General features: G+C 37.5%; 1 protein-coding gene across 4 annotated transcripts in view; it reads left to right on the top strand.

Annotated features, from left to right (window-relative positions):
* EIPR1 (EARP complex and GARP complex interacting protein 1) overlaps positions 1-19,927 on the top strand; it is a 152,441-nt gene that overhangs the window by 63,946 nt on the left and 68,568 nt on the right. For 2 of the 4 annotated variants that reach the window (XM_021551202.3, XM_021551203.2), the window contains one exon: positions 8,107-10,308. The exons of the other annotated variants lie outside the window; for them this stretch is intronic. In XM_021551202.3, the coding sequence (XP_021406877.1) occupies positions 8,107-8,281 (175 nt within the window). In that variant the 3' untranslated portion in view covers positions 8,282-10,308. Of the gene's footprint in view, positions 1-8,106; positions 10,309-19,927 lie in introns of those variants that run through there. 4 annotated transcript variants of the gene reach the window in all.

The raw sequence follows: 19,927 nt of genomic DNA, 5'->3' as shown, positions 1-19,927 counted from the left end.
GTTACTTCTCTAGTTGCTCTTGAACCTTAATTTTATTAATACATATGCAGTTTTGCTCCAAATAGTTTTTGTGTTTTGTCTTCATTTAAAGGACCTGGAAACTATTCTTTTTTAATACTAAGTAAGAAAGTTACTTCATATATAGAAATGGTATATTTTAAATGTACAGGCTTCCTTTAGAAGATTTTCTCTGTGTATTGTAAGTGCCTGAAAAATAAAGGAGTATCAAATACCTAAAAATTTTGCTCACATCAGCAGTATATACTTACCTTCTGGAATGTAACTAAGTTACAGTGTTTTAAGTATAGAATCAAAGAATGATTTGTGTTGGAAGGAGTCTTAAAGATCACCTAGTTTCATCTCCCTGCCATGGGCAAGAACATCTTTTGGTTCCTTATCTTTGACTGGAGCTTGCAATTTATTCTGTTCTGGATGGAAGATAAATAGCATTAGTCAAAATGAGAAAGAGACCACATTTTTTGTAATATGGTGGGAATGCATTAAAAATATCACAAATAAGTAGCATTCTGATAGCCATGGTATAGTAGATTATTTGGAATTCTGAACTTCTGTGGATTGTAGACTGTGTAGGTTGCTTCATTAAAACACAAGTCATTGTTCTAGAATAGGAATTTTTAAATTCAAGGTCATCCAATGCAATACAACAAATATAAGGCATATTTCCCTGTGTCTATGGAATGGGTGTAAACCACACCGTGAATGACTTGGATAGTAATGATGTAGAGCCTTGCCTGTTCCCAGAGGCTACAGGAGTATCAATTCTGCATTTGCTTTTTAAATATGTGCTTTTCAGCTGCTCATCTATTTTCTGTAAAACCTGGGAAAACACATTAGCTTCTGTAACCTTTGCTTGTTACTGCAAAAGTCTTGTTTAGGCTCCCTCTTCTTCCTCCTTGTTATGAATTGAATCAGAAGGATGTTTGCAAGCTGCTGCAGCCTTGAACTGTTGCCAAATGAATGTCTGTTTAGTTCTGAGTGCACAACTTAAGTAGGGCATAGCAGCTGTTGGGAATACTTCTTGTTAGTCAACCACTAGTGCCAAATACTTTGATTCTGATACCCTCCTAGACACCTCTGTGAAGAGTCTGTTACACCATTCCATAGGTACTGTCTCTTGTAAGATACAGGTTTTCACTCTAAGGTTTAATGGTGGAGGGGGTTGTTTGGGTTTTTTTGTTTTGTTTTGGTTTTTTGGGGGTATTTTTGCCTGGGTATGTTCTAGACTTTCAAGAAAGTGTTATAGTCTCACAAGGTTTATTTATCCTGTTTTGGAGGACATCTGATTTGTTATTAAACAGCACACAAATTCTGATAAAGAGAATGTCTTTTTCAGGTGTATTGTGAAATTCACCAGGAAGAGCATATATTTGTACAACTAGTGTTGTACAAATAGCCAGTCACCTTCAGACTGAGTAGCATATCTCTCTCAGAAGGTTAAAATAACAAGTGGAAAGAAAGGAAAATACTATTTCTGCATTTTATTTGTCCTGAACACAATCACTCGTGAAAATCCTCCTTGGATTAAATATAAAAATGATGAGTATGTGTCAGTTTTATTTTCAAAAGTTTATTGTTTTTCTACTTAGTAAAGTCCACATATTTTGAAAACATTGCATTTTAAACTTCTTCCTGAGATCTTTAAGACTTGTTAATTTTTAATATCTTTTAGAGTAAATTTCCTAATTGTTGCTGTATTTCTTGGCTGGAGATAAAAACATATAGTATGTCAGTTTCACCCTTCCTTGTTCAGCTGTGCAGAGCTATGCATGAAACTACCCACTCAATAATTCTTGCCAGATTTACTGCTGTAGTTGCCTTGTTTTTAAGGTTCCCAACTGAAAATAATTATTTGGAGATAAATTTTTTCAAAAGAAAAGAATTGAAGTTCATTGCATAATGGACAGACAAACTAAAAGGTGCTGGATTCCATTCTTCATTTCTTCTTCCTTCTGTGTTTGTCTGTGTTGACATCTTGGGCCTATCTGCTCCCATGTTAGAGACCAGAAATGCTTGAATAAGTAATGTAACTAGGACTGTTGCATGAAGATCTGTCTCTTGTTGAAATCAACTAGTTCTTCGTAACTGCTGGTTTAGATCAGATAAGTCATGTCTGTCTTTTCCCTACTGTTTAACTGCTACTGTTTTTTCTCTCATCAGTCATAAAAGGTAAGAGCAGGCAGCTTCCCTGTGTCATGTCAAAGCTCTTCATAGCCTGTATCATGTGTCTCTTAGTAGTCAGGAGGAAAAATAATAGAAGTAGGAAAAGGAGATGTACTTCCTTTGGATATGTTACTAGTCCCTGTCAATTTGCATTTCAGGGACATATACTGCCTTGTGAATAATCTTTGAGGACTTCTGATTCTTCCGTATGTGGTTTTCCTTTGCTATTAGCCATATTCTTGAATTTATCTGCTCTCACTAACTGTGTTTTCATTTGTTCTAAAAGATGCCAGCTGTTCTTGCATGGTTTTTGTGAAATTTGTCTAGGAGAGACATGCCAACTGTGTTTGTTTTCTTGCGCTGAATTAAGAAAGGCTTCGGTGCTCTCTGCATGGGAAGCACAAAGCTGCTGTTGAAAACAGGTGTAGTCTAAGAGAAGGCTGGAGTTGTCTACAGAGAAGAGCTATAGGTGTGTGACCAAAGCCAGCTATGCTATATTCTGGTCAAGTCTCTAGTCTGGATTATTTAAAGCACAGTTCAAATATGGGGGAAAAAACAAAAAAACCAAAAAAACACAGCTGAGAGTGAAGTGCTGTACTAGTTCAGAAAAGTGTACAAAATAAATGAAAACAGAACAGATAGGGTGAGTACTTGGATTCACTTAGGTTTCATCCCCAAAAGAAAGCTCATGTGCCTGGATAAGAACATGAGGAGTGATTTTCAGTGCCTAAGCTGGAACAAAACTTTTAAAACATGGGATCATTCCACATCTGTGGATGCAATTGCTTTTCAGGCTTCTCCTTGACCTCCTTCTTTAGTGGTTTTGCACTCTGTTGTTGCAAGAACTTTCTCCCTGCAACACTGAACTTGCCTGAGTTCTAAATCTCCTCAAGGTGTCTGTCAGCTCTCTGTAAGATACTAAGAGAGCACTGGGAACTGTCTTCCTCCTAAGGGAGGTAGTTAGTGTCTTCTATCCTTCCTTTAGTCTTTGCTCATCCGAAGTCCTGATGTTAGTGAGTGAATCTATATGTTACTGTATTAAATTATTCTGATAGTAATTTTAATTCTATATTGCTCTTTCTAACAATAGAGGAAAGCTACTAGGTTCTTGCAGTTTAATGTGGCCATGGTGACTTTCCAGTCAGGATTCCTTTTCTTCAGTTACTCCAATAGTTTTGTTTGGCTTATAGGTTTAAATTATGAACTGTGTAGCTCTCTGGTATGCTGGTGATATGCAGTGTGAGAAGAATATTTGGAGTCATTTGGAGCATTGGCAGCAAGGTACATGCTACATCTGCAGCTGTGTTTTTATTCTTCGTGACTTCTGTAGCCGAAACTTTATGACAAGGCTCAACTGGTAATGGAGGACTTGCTCTTGAAGAGAAAAAACTTATTCTGCATCCATAACAATGAAAGTATTTATATGGTCAATAACATTTTCAGTTTATACATCAGTCCTGGAAAGGGAGCCATCCTAAAACTTTGATTTTGCTGTTTAAGCTCCCAGTTCCCTTAGTTTTCTGTGGGGTTTACAGGCTTAAGATGTTTGCTGTTTTCACTGGCAGAACTGATTACTAAGGTCAGAATGCTGCCTTCTCCCTTATGTTACATTTTTTGATGATATGTTCTAAAATAACGATAATCTTTGTTATCCATTGAAGATTGTACCAGAAATTCCTATCAGAAAATACAGTTTTAGTGTTTTTCCTGAAGGCTTATGTTTCCATCTTTTTTGTCATAGATGTTAGCCATACTGTCCTTAAATACAAACAGGAGATCTAACACAAGCACTTCTCAATGTTTTATATTTAATGCTGAGAGATGTAAAGAATTAGTTCTTCCTGTACAGAGTATCTCACTTGAGATCATGAAGTTTTTAATGAGATGTTATGTGTAGAAACATCTTCAGCTTTTGGAAAGAACCGGAGAGAAAATGGTGGCTGCCCTCTCTGTAGAAAGAGACTTTCGTCAAAATTCTATATAAAGAAGTTGGTGGTATCTACTTTTCATAATAGAAATGTGGTTTAGACATTTTGAATAATAAATCATGTGGTTTCACAGTATTACATATGAACTGTGCAATCTAACGTAGCACCTTTGTATATGCATCTGTGACTTCAGGAGAGAGATTTGTCAGTGTCGATATTTTGAAAAGTATTTGCCAAATGTGCTGAGGCAGACTTTCAGGATATTTTCACAGCTGTCAGCAGTCTTAAATTTGATGCTATTTTGTTTTTGATATTAATGTCTTGGAGAAACCTAGAAGTCATAGGATTATGCTATGGAGTCAACCAAGAGACCTATTTAATTAAAACAGATTAAGTAGTTTCTGTTTTGGGGAATGCCAGGATTCAGGACTGCTTTGTTGGATGTGTAAGAAGCTGGTCAAAATGTAGTGCAGCAGCACTTTTCGCTCCCAAGACTGTTTTCTTTGAAAGCTTCGGGTTTTCCTGTAGTGTTTCTTTCTTTAACCCTCATCAGTAAGTATACTTTCCTTAATTTTTTTTTCATGTTAGGCCATCTATGAGCCCTGTTCTATAAAAATATACTTCTCCTGTTTTTCTAAGGAAGCAGTTCAGAAAACTCTTTTTTGAATAAAAAAATTATGATATTTCAAATAGTATGAATGGCCAATTATTATCTATTAAAAAGGTATTCAGGAATAAATATACTTGAATTCAGGCTTTATAAAGTGAGTAAAAAGGCAAGTAGTATGTTGTCTAATCTCACCAGAAGCAATTTTTTCTTGAAGTCAAAAAGAAATTGTATCCATGGGCTTAATCCAGAATCCAGTGCTATGCTTTTCAGGACTCATTTTTGGATACTGCAGTACATGCTGCTGCTCTATTGATTTATTTCTATTTCATAGTGATTTTTAGATTAAAGAGGATGTAATTTTGACTGTGATAAGGAATTAACGATTTTTGCTGACTGAAAACCATATTTTATTGAACACTGTGGTGACAAAACAGAATTGCAAGCACTACAAACTTAAGTGGTTGTTACCATGAAAAGTAATTGGAAATAACAGCTTTCAACATGAAAACAATTATCCAAGGCTGAACAGGCTTCTTTCTTGAATCAGTAACACAACTAACCTCAAAGTTATCTAGTAAAATAAAAGCTTCTCTCCTTTCATAGAAGCTGGTTGGGGTCGTGCTATTTGAGTAAGACTACAGAGAAAACACAGTCCATTTTCAGCTCTGTGTGGGACAGGTCTGAAATTTATGCATGATGTAGGTAGAGACTGCACATTTTATATTATAATTTCTTGCAGTGTAAGAACATATAGAAGAAAAGGTATTTTAGTCTGATCACAATAAAATCTTCAACATAGACTGGAAATTAAGAAACTAAAAAATCGTTTTAAGGGTTGAGAAGATCTCGGGCAAGGAAGAAAATAGCTTGCTAAGCTTGCCAGGCGTAACAAGGGATTACCAAGTATGCTATCAAATACAGTCACAGAATCACAGAATGAGCTGAATTGAACAGGACCCAGAAGGCTCATTGAATCCATCTGCTGGCCTTGCACAGCACCATCTCTCAATCATGGAATCAGTAGGCCCAACACCTACATCTGTGGTACATTGAGCTAGCTATAAAGCATAGCTATTTGTGCTATACATAGCTGTTTTGTACACACATGCATGCTATATACCCATTGCCTGCAGCTTTTAAGTAAAAACAGGTATCTCTGTGTTCTGCCAACAATGTGAATTATACATACATTAAAGTAGTGTAGAAGAAAGTTTATTTCATAGCCATAAATCGTGTGACTCAGGAACAGAACAAATTCTAAGTACCGTAGATTGATACAGATTCAAAAATAGTGCCCTCAACGTATTCTTGGATTACCAGAAAAGCAAACATAACCAAAATGCAAAGAAATCTGAGTGTTTTCTTGAAAATCTCTTAGCATCATATAAGGTAGTCTGCCTCTAGGAGATTCCTGTTGTGAGGAAAAAACTCATCACAAATAAGTCGGCACCTTATGTCTTTGTTATGTTGTAAGAGGAAATTTAGTGTATAGACAATAATAAAACCCAGTTAAAAACTGTAGTTATAAATGGAAATGCCAAACAGAAATTCATCTACAGGCTTGTTTCCTGAACACTCATTCCCCTTATGACTCCTGTAAATTAAATTAGATGAGCTGTGTTATTTAAATGAAACATTGCAACAACTGTGAGCATACAGAATCTGGAAGCTTATTTTTCCTTGTTTATTCAGCCTTTGGTTAACTGAGATTCCTGGTTAGCTGAAAGTCGGTTGTGTCCCCTGACAGCCGTGTGCACTGTGCATTACTCCCCTGCTTATCCAGAGAGACATCTGAAACCTTCAGAATAATGGAGTTGTGGGTAAGTGGGTGAGCACTGCATGAAGCACATTGCTGTCTGGGGACGTGACCAACTTTCACTTAACCAGGCATGTCAGTTAGCAGTAAGTTAGCAAAACACATTGCAGGGGATGAAGTGTCTTTATGAGTTTGTTAGCTCTGCTGTTAGATGGTTTGTACCAAAGTTCATACTCCGAACTGCAAAACAACCTTGTTCTTTGCAATTAACCAGGGTGTTGGTTGTGCTGTGACCTTTTTTTGGTCAGTTGACCTTTAACGTAGCACAAGTAAATGGTAGAAATGCTTGAAAATACATATCTGAAGCTATTCTACAGTATGAGTCTGCTTTTGGTTTCTTCATTAAACTCAATTGAATTTTAATTGCAGTGTTAGATTTGCAGCTGGCTCAGCTGGCTAGGTGGGCAGTGATAACCTACAAAAGATCCTACTGTGCTTCTACCCAGGCTTTGTGATTGCAATACTGCATGCTTTCAGAGAGCAGCAGGAAAGGGCAAAGGCAGCCAATAACAACACTTCATTTCTCTAGTAGCAGCATCTGTTTAAATGATTGAGTGGCATTCACAAGGCTCTTTGGCTTCACTTTCCATGAGGAGGGTTGCAGCTGTACTGCAAGGCTGTTTCTAGGAGGCAGAGGGATGTCTCTGAAGAGCTGACTGATTCTTGTCAGACAGAGACAAGTCTCTCTGTGGCTGAAGGGAGCTCTAAGGTCATTCTCTGAAAACTGCCCTACCCTGTAGCTACAGAATAATGTGCTGTAGTGGTGCTTTAAGAGGAGAGACTGGCCTTGGGAATGGAGACAAGAAGAGCTGTACTCAGCAGAGTACAATCTATGACTTTTGAGTGGTTTGGACTTCAGAGAGTTTCCTAAATCTCTTGAATATTTACAATGCAGAAGGCAGTCTGTGTCTCTGCTATGATGTAGGTGACCAGAAGCTTGGCTGTTGCAGTGGGAAGTGGAGTATACAATAGTAGATGAGGATCTGGTGCTGATACAGCTCTTGCAATGGAAGAGAAAAATCAGTTCAAAGTGGTGGCTTCATCCCCCTTCCATAATTCTGGAGAGAATGGGTCCAGGATGACAGGACAGGAGAGACTCATGTTAGGGGCTGCAACTTCTTACCCATCTACATATCTTTAAGACTGTGTATTATTTTAAGAATTCATTTAACAATGAAGGGGGAGAGGATGGGATGTAACATGATGAGAGAAAATAAGTTTGTAAAAAGCTGTGCATTTAGATCATGCCAGTAGTTTGACTTGCTTTAGAGAGTGAGAGCGAGATGCTTAGGATAGGTTCTGAGTGACAGGAAATGCACTGAAATTTAGAGTAAGAGTTACTTTGTCCCTGTAAATGGCATTTTTTGCACTGACTTGACTTCACCGTCATATAAGACATAAGTACATGCAAACAAAAGGTATAAAATATTCCCTTAGAACCTACTACTGCATTCTTATACTTTAAATGGGATTTTATGTATCTAGATGTTAGTGACACTTAATATGGCCTTTGAAATCAAGTGTGTTCACAAATCCTTACTATTTTTTTTGGTGTTTGTTTTCAATTTTAGGATTAAAGAGCCCCTTCAGGACAGTGTAATAGCTACTTATGAAGAACATGAAGATAGCGTATATGCAGTTGAATGGTCCTCAGCAGACCCGTGGCTATTTGCGTCTTTAAGTTATGATGGGAGACTGGTTATTAACAGGGTTCCGAGAGCCCTTAAATATCATATACTGTTATAATTTGCTTGAGTTATTCTGGAGTTGTTAACTTGATGTACACAACTGGTAGGTATTGGTAAAGGTTTTTTCAGGATATGTTTTTTTAAGTAAAAAAGTTACAATTTTGTTAGGGATATCTATACTGATGTAGACTTGTAATTTTGTCTATTGTATTTGCCATGAGAAACTATGATACGTTTTCTGAAGGCTGTGCTACCTAGATGATTGAGAGGCTAATCACTTTGTGAACTCTAAAGTTTCTGGTGATAATGGGTACATTCCATACTATTGCTTTATTACTTCAGCTTTATATAAATATAATGCATTACAGAAATGTTATTATGCTGATACAAAACTGGGACAATGTAGGGTTCATGTAGCAGAAATAATCTACTTGTTTTCAAGAGTAATATTATACATTTCTTGTATAAGCAGCCTTCTGCTTTTAGCTAGGGCCATGCTCTGCTAACTGTTCTGGCTTCAAATACAATTGGGAGTGGTCTTAAAAGGCTTTCTTAATACCATCTAATAATTTAAACACATTTTCTCCTATTTTTGCATGTCTTCAGAAGGAATGTTTTTAGTGAAAGTGAAACCCTCAAAATATATTTTTCATTTGAGCCTTATGGTAGTATCAACAAAGTAACATCCTGCAAATTGTGAACTAAATGCAGTTCTCAGCTTTGTATTTTTACTGGAAACAATATTAGACTTTACCAAAATCTCTGATATATTCACATAATGTGTTATCCCATATTTATCAGTTAAGGTGTGCTGTGAGAGACTCTGTAGCTATGCTACTGTTGATGTGAAAAATCTCTTTAATATTTGTCTACTTAGACTTTCTTACCCTTCTGGATCCATGCCAATTCTTACCCTTCTGGATCCATGCCAATCTGCAGTATGCTGGCATGATGTAAAAGGCTTGCAACTAAGCACAAAATATCCTTTGCTGTATCCTACTTTTTGCAATAGGTGACCTAGACATTGGTTACTGTGTTATTAAAAATGCTGAGAACAGGCAGATGCTGCACTGTAGGAGAATGCTCAGGAAATTTCAAATGTAGGTGGAAGGCACGGTGAAACATTCCTGTACATATTGACATCCTGTCTTCCCCTGGCCAAGCTTGCACTAAGATGAAGATTCACTGCTTGCTCTTTGTGTACCCAGGCTAACTGTTAAATTAACTATTCCCTGCTGCCTTTTCAACACTATTATCTCCCATTAGCTTCAGAACTTGGGTATATGTGACAGTGTTGGTTGTGATATAATTGTGTAAGACTACTCTGAAGAAATGGCAATGAACATGGGATGGAAAGATCAATACCAGCCTCTTCCAGTGATCCCTCCTGTTGCTATGGCAACTCTTGGTGTTAGTGGTGAGGGACAGCGTGCTGCTCACCTCTGTTTGTCCTTACCCACTCTTGGATCGAAGTGTCCAAATACGGTTTGTTGTGTCCACACAGCTTTTTCAGTGAGATCACATTTGGAGAGCATGACTGCTGTAGGCCAAACGTGCAGAAGAGATGACAGTTGAATTCCATTTCTGACTTTCTTAAGGAGCTTATTTGGAAAAATTCATAGGAGTGAAGTAATCTAATTAAATCCTCTGTACTATTGTTTGCATTTGTGTTAATGATATTACCTGATCTGCTCCAGAATGAATATTTCATTGGAAATTCTGATTATTGGTTTTTCTGCATCTGTATTTTAAACTTGTGCTATTTAAAATAATTTCAATCTGTAATTAGGCATGAGCTATTCACCTGTATATTGTAAGAAGAGCTACATTTCTAAATCAGTAGAACTTCAGTTATCTGAATGTCAAAATCCTTGGCTGGGCTGCTGCTTTTTATGTTGAGCTTTTCATCAGACACAAAATCTTGTTGGGTATCGTGTCTGTCCGGCCTGTGTGCCACTCTCCCCACCCATCCCTCTGGAAAACAAAATGAAAAAACCTCTGCAGTATACCTCTGGTATTCAGCAGAACTTAAAACTTTCTTCACATTAGCAATAAAGGTCTAATAAAACTTTGTCTGGCAGTGTATATGGTTGGCAGTGTGAAGGTGATGGGGAACTTGCCTAACATTGTGTGGGATTTTACTTGATTTTTAACATGTAATAAATGCAGGTTAGATTTCAGGCTAATTTTTATGTGGCTATATTTCCTTTAATATTGTACGATATGTGAACTGGAAAGCTCTGTAAACAATATCAAGAAATCTTTTGTTCTAGTTTTGCTAAATGTGTGTGTCACTCAATAGGGAAGAAGAGAGTGGATGAACACGGGAAAGGAAGGGACTAGCAGGTCCAATTTTAATGAAAAATTGTAAAGCTATCTGTAAAGCAGGATCTGGGCTATGTGTACATCACTGGCACCAATATGGAAATGACCTTCTGAAAGGGGAAGGCTTTTGCAAAGGTTTCATCCCAGGCTGTTGGAGCAAGCAAGCTGCTGTAGGATGAAAGGAGGGGTTCTAAAATGGTTAAATAACTGATTAAAAGGAAACAGGAAGCAGGAATAAATCATCACATTTTGTGTCAAAAAATAAATTACCAGGAAAGTCTAGAAGGATCTGTGCTTAGGCATGTGCTTCACAGTATACTCATAAATAACCTTTTAGAAAAAGGACTACAGAAAAATATGGCAAACTGTTCAGAGAAGTAAAGATTACCAAAGAATTATAAAATGACCGTATCTCATGGATGATAAAATGGTAGATAGAATTCAGTGCAGGAAATGTTAAGCAACTAATATGTGAGAAAACAGTTATTTTACGTACTGTGGACCACCGGCAGGGCTATTACTTGGAAGTAAGATCTTGGGGGTTTTATAGATCTTTAAAAACATCAGCTTAATAGAGGTCAAAATTTTAATTAAAATGTTGGGAATTACTAGCAAGCAAGTAAAGAAAGTATAGTTAATCCCCCCAAATAATATATATTTATAAATCTCTGGTGTATGTGCATTCGTAATGCTGTGTGTAGCTGTGGTATTTTCCATCTTCAGCCCAATGTAGTAAAATGGAAATATTTTAGATAGAGTGACAGAAATGAGGAATAGCATGCAACACCTGTATGAGGATAGCTAAATAGACTGAAAGGCAGATGGTTGAGACAGAATGATAAAAGTCTGTCAAATCAAAAGTGGCAGAGTGAGAGGATGAATAGGGAGTGATCACTGTCTCTCCTGATACCAGAACTAGAGGTTATTGAATGTAATCTGCATATGGTGGCTCAAAGCATACAAAATAAAGTGGCCTTCACAGGCATGAAGGTGAGCTATGGCTAACCCTTTCCCCCGAGACAAAAAAAAAAAAAAAAACAAACAAAAAAAAAAAAAAAACCAAAAAAAACCCACCAAAAACAAAAAAAAACCAAAAAAAAAAAAAAAAAAAAAAAACAAAACAAAACAAAACTGCATAAACAAAAAAATCTCAATAATGTTAACGTTTACATGACTTGGAAGTAATTGAAACAGTACTTGAAAGATTAAGCCAATAAAGGTTGCTAAATATAATGTCAGCATCCCTGGCTTAGAAAAATCCTTTTGAACCATCAGTTGGTGGAGACTACAAAGAAGACTGGCAGAGAATCCCTATGTGGTTGTCCAGTCTTTAATTAACTTCTTGGACATGTGCTATTTACCAGAAAAGGTAGAAAATGGAAATTAAAAATAATAGTCTCTGAAGTTTTGAATCTAGAGCTAAGACAGCACATTGTTCCTGTGTGTTTCTTTGCATATTTTTTTTCTGTATATATACTTTTGTTGTAAGTTTTGTTATAGGGAATTTCAGAAAACTCATGTCTCAGGTGAATTTCTTACGGAATCCTAATACTGTGTTTGGAAACAATATTGTTGCAAAATACTCCTTGGCAATAATGGCCAAGGCAAGCAGATTTCTGTGCAAGGAGTCCATCACTGCTTTGAAAGTTCAGATCATGATCTGACTGATCTCACAGCTCTGGGTTGCTTTCAGTGTCTCAGAGAATTCTGTTTATACAGTCATCTAGCACCATTGGTAAGCACAAAATGGCTCTGTTTTCAAACTCCTCTTAAATTATTTTTCTTTCTTTGCAGATTGTGTCCAGGTAAGAAACTTCAGTAGGTCTTGATTTTGAAAAAGTGAGTTACAGTATTCCTTAAAAATTGCTTAAAAAATGTCAGTCTTGCTGTCCAAAAATTTGTTTCTTTCTAGGTTTGGTGCTGAAAATTTTTTTATTTTCACAATTCTATATTTATATGTCTCTGGTATGAAGTTACAAAATGGCTTGATATGTGGTATTTTTACTCCACAGAAAGTGAATTATTGAAGAAGAAATGAATTTATAATATTTTATAAAGGTCTTGAGCATGATGTAAGTGAAACTGATCAAAGTCAATACAAATCTTGGCCATTTAATGAGAAGCTTGAAATAACAATCTGTTTAACTTGAACCAAAATGGTGCAAACTTAATATTAAGAAAAAAACACCAAAAACCCAACCCACCACCAAACTGCAGTACTCAGTAATGACCTGGACTTTTCCTGTGGTGTTAGTGCTAAAATGAGTTTGATCTATCCTGGAGCCGATGAAGTTAATGAATAGCTTGTCAACATTGGAATGAATGAAGAACGTTGGATGGCTTAGGTAGTCTGGCTGTTTGCTCACAGTTCTTACTTTGTACCTTGAAGTTGAGTGGAAAGAAGAAGCCATATGATCTGGATTATGTGCAGCACTTAAATTAGTTTAAAAAGGTGCTTTGTAAGAGTTAAGCTTCCAGAAGATAGAATTTCCCAACAGAGAACAGAAAGCATTAATTCTGGATTGGCCTCTGCATTTGGAATTTCTAAATCTTTCAGCCTTATATCTCTGGCAGTATTTGAGACTGAAATTCTGCCACTGATGTAAGATGGACTTAACAGTGTCATCTGACTAGTCTGACATGGTAGACACCATGTGGTGTCTTACATGCCTTTGATTTAACTGAAGCAGTGAAAAGTAGGTAATCATCATTAAGATCAGCATTTGGATACAAGTTTGTAGTGCTACAGAGCTTCCATTTGGCTTCACAGAGAACATCCAGGATATTTTCTTCTTTTTCTAGAGGGTATGAAGAAAGTGCTTAAATTTGGCTTGTGATGCCTGAGATATGAATGCTGTTTTGAAGCTGCAGAAAGCCTATGATTTCTGGAATAGCATGTGAAGCGATTGAGAGAAAACTGCAAATCAGTTTTTCACAAGGCCTGGCCTTTCCATAAAGGGAGCTCCAAAATATGAAGCCATGGATAGATCCCTGAACAATTTGCACATTGCTTCTGCTCATTCCACCTGCCACTTTGGTCAGTGAGAATCTTGCAAAGTGAGAAGAAAATGACATGAACAGACTTGGAGTAAAAGACAAAGGAGAAGAAAAAGTAAAAAGGAAGACCGACAAATGCAGAATGAAAAGTGAATTGAAAAGGACAAGATCAGGGAAATTTGGATCACTTGGAAAAAAGAAATAGGAAAGATGAAAGAAATTGGCAGTAAGTGAAGAAAAGGATACAGGGGTAAGGATTAAAAAAACCCAATGATATTATCTGCTTGTTTTGACCATGATATTAAAAGTCCTTAAATTTCTACCATGTTAATCTTCCTATGTTAACTGATTTAAGTGTTAGAGAATTGCTGTTTACATTGCAGCATTTTAGTTCTGATATTGAAGATGGTTCATGTAGGTTAGTTATTAGTCCATAAGTTATTAGTCCAAGCATGTACATTCTAGGAGTTTAGGATTTTTAGCTGTTCATTATTCTTTCCCTTTTGATGTGAAGTTATCAGATGGGGTAATTAACCCAAGCCACCAGTAACGTGAGAGGCAGGAAGAAAATTTCAGGTGGGCTGTACTCTTGAGTCACACTAGTTAAATCTACTGAAATATTTGTTTATGACAACAGTCTTTATCCCCCCGTTTATGACTTCAAGGGAGTGTCATAGTCAGAACATCTCAAGATATTAGATGTGATATAATAAAGTATCTGAAGCCCAATCTTCCTTCCATACTAACTTACTTTACAGCAAAAGGATTCTGAGCTACTCTTGAGAAAACTTGCTTGATGCTTTTGGTGCTATGGCTGCTCCAGCTTCATAAGGGAGTCTTAGTGTTCCAGCACAGAAGATAGCTTTGGGGAGAAGGAGATGAATGAATCTTAGTAAATCCAGGAGTCAAGCACCCAGTGTGAAGATGCCTGGCAAATGGTTGCCATTGCCCTGGAGCTAAAACACAGCTGCCAAGCAGCTGGGCTGAGCAGGGAAGACCCTCCAATGTACATTCTCAACAGATTGTCCATTTATTCTGATGCTGTGCTGAGTTCAGGATTTTGGCAGGAGGGACTGTGCAAAAGCTCCTAAACAGAATGAATTGAGGAGAATGTGGAAAACCTTGGAAAACCCAAAGGTACCACACACTGATCGGCAAGTCTAGATGAGCTGGATCCTGGGGTGGCAACAGACTTGGCAGACAAACTCACTGAGCCACTGCCAGCTTCTAAACATTTGCAGAGGTCTGAGAAGACAAGAAAGGCTGGCAAATAGCGGAAATGGTATTGATATTTGAGCTTTGTGGAACAGCAGTGCACAGTTGGATAAGAAAATGTGTTTCAAAATGAGGACATTTTAGCCAAATTATGAATGTTTTATTTGTTTTTAACTGAGAGGTTTTTCTTATAAATACCAGTCAAAATACTGGCAAATATCAGAACTTTGGAAATCACATTCATGCAACAAAGTGGGGATTATGCATTTTGTTACAGAGAAGAGCCAGAACTCTAACCCAACAGCTTATATGATTTCCCTTACACCACTCTGTTTTCCAAGGAGGACGGGTGGAATATAGTATATAATGGTAAGTTTAACTTTTCTTCAGACATACTTGAAGGAAAGAAAACCTGCAAGTGTTAGTTTTTTGTCATTTGAAAGAGTTTCTGCTAAGGCAAGTAATGAGCAAGTTTTGACTCTGCCTGGAAAGTAGTGGGTGGGGAGAATGCCTGGAATTTAACTTTGTAAAGGTTGTGATTAGGAATGATCTGTTTTCCAGCATGCAGTTTGTGAGGTAAAGCACTCGAGGACTTCCAGCCATCTCTCAATACATTCATATAATATTTTGAGAGGTTACCTATCTAAAGCTGCTTCCAAGCAAAGGATTATGCAACTCAAGATAATGATACGCACAAACAGGAAAGCATCTTGTTAAGAATCTTTCTTTATCATCATGACAGTAACTGCATAACACATTTCATGTATGAAAGAGGCTTGAGTGGATACATGTCTGTCGATAACAGCTGATAGGTTGATAGGTGGATGGAGCCATAGATGCTCTGATTTTGCTTTTTTTTTTTTTTTTTTTTTTTTTTTTCCTCCTAGAAGTTAGTCTGGGTGAAGTGGAAGAAATCTGGTGCGTATTAATATTGGAAAGTCTGTTGGGGAAGGCACAAATAAAAGCCTCATTATAATGGAACCTGTTTAATCCATCACAAAGCGAACACCAGTGAACTTCAACAGTTTCTAACCATCCTGTCACTTGTTTGGGATGGTTACTTGAGCTCAGTTTCCTAGATGGATACATATTTCTGATCTGTGTTTTAATAATCTATTTTCAGCATTAATACAATTTGAATATCTTCAATCTATTTTGTGAATTACTAAGAAAAAGGCTTTACATTTTTTTCTGTTGCAGTTCACAGGCACTTCTTGTAAATCAAAGGAAAAAGCTTTTGGTTTTGAGTTTTCATGCTGCTTTATTGAGAGGTAGTCTGGTTTCTGTTTCTGTGTCCTACAAATTCTGCAGGTTTTGGACTGGTCATTGCTAAAAACTGAGAAGGGATGAAGACTATGCATGACTGACATGTTCATATTCATCAGAAAATAGAGTCAGCTGGAGAGAACTATGGAGTAATTGCTGCCATATTCCCTCCCTCGCTGCTTGCGCAGAAAAACATAGGCTGTGGGGAGGAAGCTACCTGAGGTTATTAAGATTAATACTGCTGGAAATTTCAATCAACTCACACAAGGCTGCTCCTCAAGGCTGTCAGATGCCTGCCATCTTCTCTGAGTCAGGCGGGGCCACATCAATTTTGAATTTCCCAACAGAGATTGCTATGATTTATGAGTTTAGGAGGCTGATAAATATGGTTAGTTGAAATAATTGAATCAGAATAATTTCAGTCAGCTGTGCTCAATTTATTTTGTCTGATAACCACAGGAGGGTGCAGTTTTGGATAGGGAGTTCCATTTCAAGGAGTCTTATCACAGGAAAGAGATTGTTGGACCTGGAATTAAGAGCACCTTAATTCTGCTGCCAGGCCTGTATGACAGCCTTGTGACCTGACTTAAGACCTGTCAGAACTAAAGAGTAAGTACCTAGAGCTCTTCTGGTATTGCCTGTGACAGAGGCTGAGTCAGGTCTGGTTTATTTATTTATTGTGGGATCATTTCTGCTGGGAAGGGTAGTGAGAGTTCTACTACTTTGTTTTTGAAAACCACTTTACTATTCAGTTGAGAGGGTGTTGTTCTTACCACTTGTTTTTAAAAAATGACTTGCCTTTTTATGGAATGTTTTCACTTTTTATGAAGTAGTGATGGGTATCAATTTTATCCTTACAGCAAAGAGAGCACTCGTGCATCCCTGAGAAGTTTTCTATTAAACTTTTAAAACTAAATTTGTCCCTACAAATTTAGTATTTGTCTGTTGTAACTTTCCCACATAGATGAAAAAAATGTCATTTTAGGTAGATTGTCCTAGGCAGAGTATTGAATATAAAGGGTGCTATAAAACCAGAAGGTGAGCAGTATTGTGATGACTGGCTGAGGTCAGCAGATAATGGGCAAGCCTAGCAAGCAGAGCAAGGGAACAGGTGAAGTGTGCTGCAGACAAGTATTTTCTTGTTGTCATGGACAAGATATTGATAAAATCTGAGAGCTGCAAGCAGGGTAAGGTATGTGGGAAAAGGCAGTGGCATGTGCCTGTCTCAGGCAAAAATCTTAACAGGCTGCTGGATCTAGCACTCGTCTGAGTCTCATGTTTGGAATACACCCGAAGTGAATTTTCCTGGCTAGGAAGATGTCCTCTCTGTTGCTTGGAACAGAGTTGTAGAGTGGACATCTTCCAGCTCCATTTGTCCTGTTAGGATTTTAGACCTTTGCATTTTGATATCTTTTCCCCATTAAACCCTTCAGCTGCTAATGTTTCCCACCACAAACAGGATTACCTTTGTCTGCAGTTCTATGTTTATACTGTGTGGCTTTTCCCCCCAGACTTTTGCACTGCCTTTTCTAACAACACATCAGCTTTCTCAGAAGTCATAATCATAGCCAGGCAGCACACCAGAGGTGACAGAGATTGTTGAAGGAGCAGCTTTCCTAAGAGTGGAAATCTGTGTGAGATACAAATGGACAGCTTTATTCTGTGGTTAGCGAGGAATGCAAGCTGCTGCTAGAGATAGGCAGTACCCCAGATGGTTTGTGTTGGCATGGATATACCAATGGCCATATGACATAACCTGGCCTGCACATCAACTACTCTGCTCGCCCATGGCTGAAGAGCAGTAGGGTAGGTCCTTTAACAGTGTGCTGAGGAGAAGCCATACTTCCCCGGGAAGGAATCTCTCTTTCTCTCTCATATGTGTTATTCTCAAAGTTCCATTGCCTTATTTTAAACATTTTAGGATTTTTCATAAACTTAACCTTTTTTTTTTTTGTTGTTAATTCTGGACATAATCATCAGTTTGGGGAGGAGGGTATCCAAATATCAGAGAACTAGTAGGAGTTGGAGGTGAGGTATTCTGATGGTATAGAAAGATTTGTGACCATAGAGACCCCATGCTTTAGGGTCCATTTTGGCAATCAAAATCTGTCAACATCAGACTTCAGTGTTTCAGATACACTGAGCTGCTCTATTGAAGACGAAGAAGCTGGTGCATTCAATTTGTATTGGAAAATAGTAACAAAACAATTTCTTTAATAACAAAGTCCTGCTAAAATTCAGCTACCCAGCTCTGGGGTACAGTTTAATTCCTGCAATTCATTAATGATTGTTCCTTTTGTCTCCAAATAATTTGGTACCATCTCTACCTGTTGTAATTTATTTCTGTACATCATATAAAGGTCTCTTCTATCTAAAGAATGTCCTATGAGTTGCAGGATCTCTTACAGACTTGTGCTCTACTCTGGCAGTACTATTCTAAGTGTACTATTTCCAAGAGTACAGCAGAACTAAGTTAACTTAAGATAAAAATATTTGCAAAGGTTTTACCTACTTTCCTTTTCCACTGCTCAGCACTTTAGGAAGATGGTTCAATGAATAGCTCTCACTGCATCTCCTTCCTGAGATCTCCTTGCCATGAAGTGTATGTTGTATCAGAGGAGGGGGAAGGATATTGTGAAAAATCTGCTGCTTAGTCAGGATGTGGATATAAACCAGAGAACATTTTCTGAATCAAATTTGGATTTGGGGCTTAGCATAAAGTGAGGGCATGAAATAACTATGTCCTGTGCAGAAAATTATAATAGAAAAAAATCAAGATTACAGTAATGCATTCTGTGTGGTCTTCCATGAGTAGAGAACAGCAGAACAGCATGTGGCAGGACTGTCTCACTTGTGTCTTTGCTTCTGCTGCTGTGAAAAGCATTTTCAATATTTGCATAATTTAGAGCATGACATTATGATTTTCAAAGCTTCAAATTGGAGTAAAGCATCTACATAATCTAATTAAATAATGTAAATGTTTTATGATAATATTCAAGTAAGTGCGAAACTTGTTCCACAGATGCATCCCTTTCTTAGGCCATTGGGGAAACTGAATTTAGGCATGCAGATGGATGTTTTTAGCCCTGCGTGCTCTGGAAGGTCAACAGAGTACTTACTGAATGCTCTGTTGTTAGTATAACCTCCAAAGCCTGCTTCGCAGAGCGTCATCCTTCCAAGAAGCTGGAAGGTAAGCTGGCACCGGAGGGAAAGGCAGAGCAGATTTAAAAGGCTGCTTGCAACCTCTTATAATTTGAACAAAAGCGATGCTACTGCAGTATGTAATAAATTGCTTCCATTTCAGTGAACATTAAAATAATCCCATGGTGACCCTCTTAGCAGCAGCCCTGCCACATTTGGTATCAGATCTCAGAAAGTATGCATTGTACTTGGATAGGAAGCTACCAGGGGAAGCCCCACAAATCCTCTTGGTGACTGTTGGGTTTGTTTTTGCCTCTGGCTGCACTAACTCACAAAATATTGGAAGCACTTGGCCAGCATCCATGATGAGATGCTGTATTGCAGTGAGATTATTTAAATATTTTTTATCAGCACACTCTCACTAAGCTTTAGTTCTTAGTCAATCCTGTCTTTGCCAGAGTATACTCCTACAATAAGCAAATGGATTGAATCCTGATTTTCCAAATGTAACCAAGCTAATGCTAAGCCAGTACTAATGAGATTCTTTTAGAAACTACAGCAGCACTGCGTTGCTGAAATGAATTTGTGTAATTGACAAAAAGGGAAGTTTTTCAAGACAAGGCCCCTGTCTGTCTAAATAAGCTCATTGCCATTGATATTTATTAATGCCACACTGATCTGCTCTAACTGGTGACAGAAATATATGTGTATATACACTGCTACAGTTGTGTGCTCTCACAGTAATTATAATGTTTAGATT

The sequence above is a fragment of the Lonchura striata genome, chromosome 3, assembly GCF_046129695.1.
Source record: "Lonchura striata isolate bLonStr1 chromosome 3, bLonStr1.mat, whole genome shotgun sequence".
NCBI classification, from domain to species: Eukaryota; Metazoa; Chordata; class Aves; order Passeriformes; family Estrildidae; genus Lonchura; species Lonchura striata.
The sequence above is the reverse complement of the archived record's forward strand: the minus strand, read 5'-3'. Positions and strand labels throughout refer to the sequence as shown.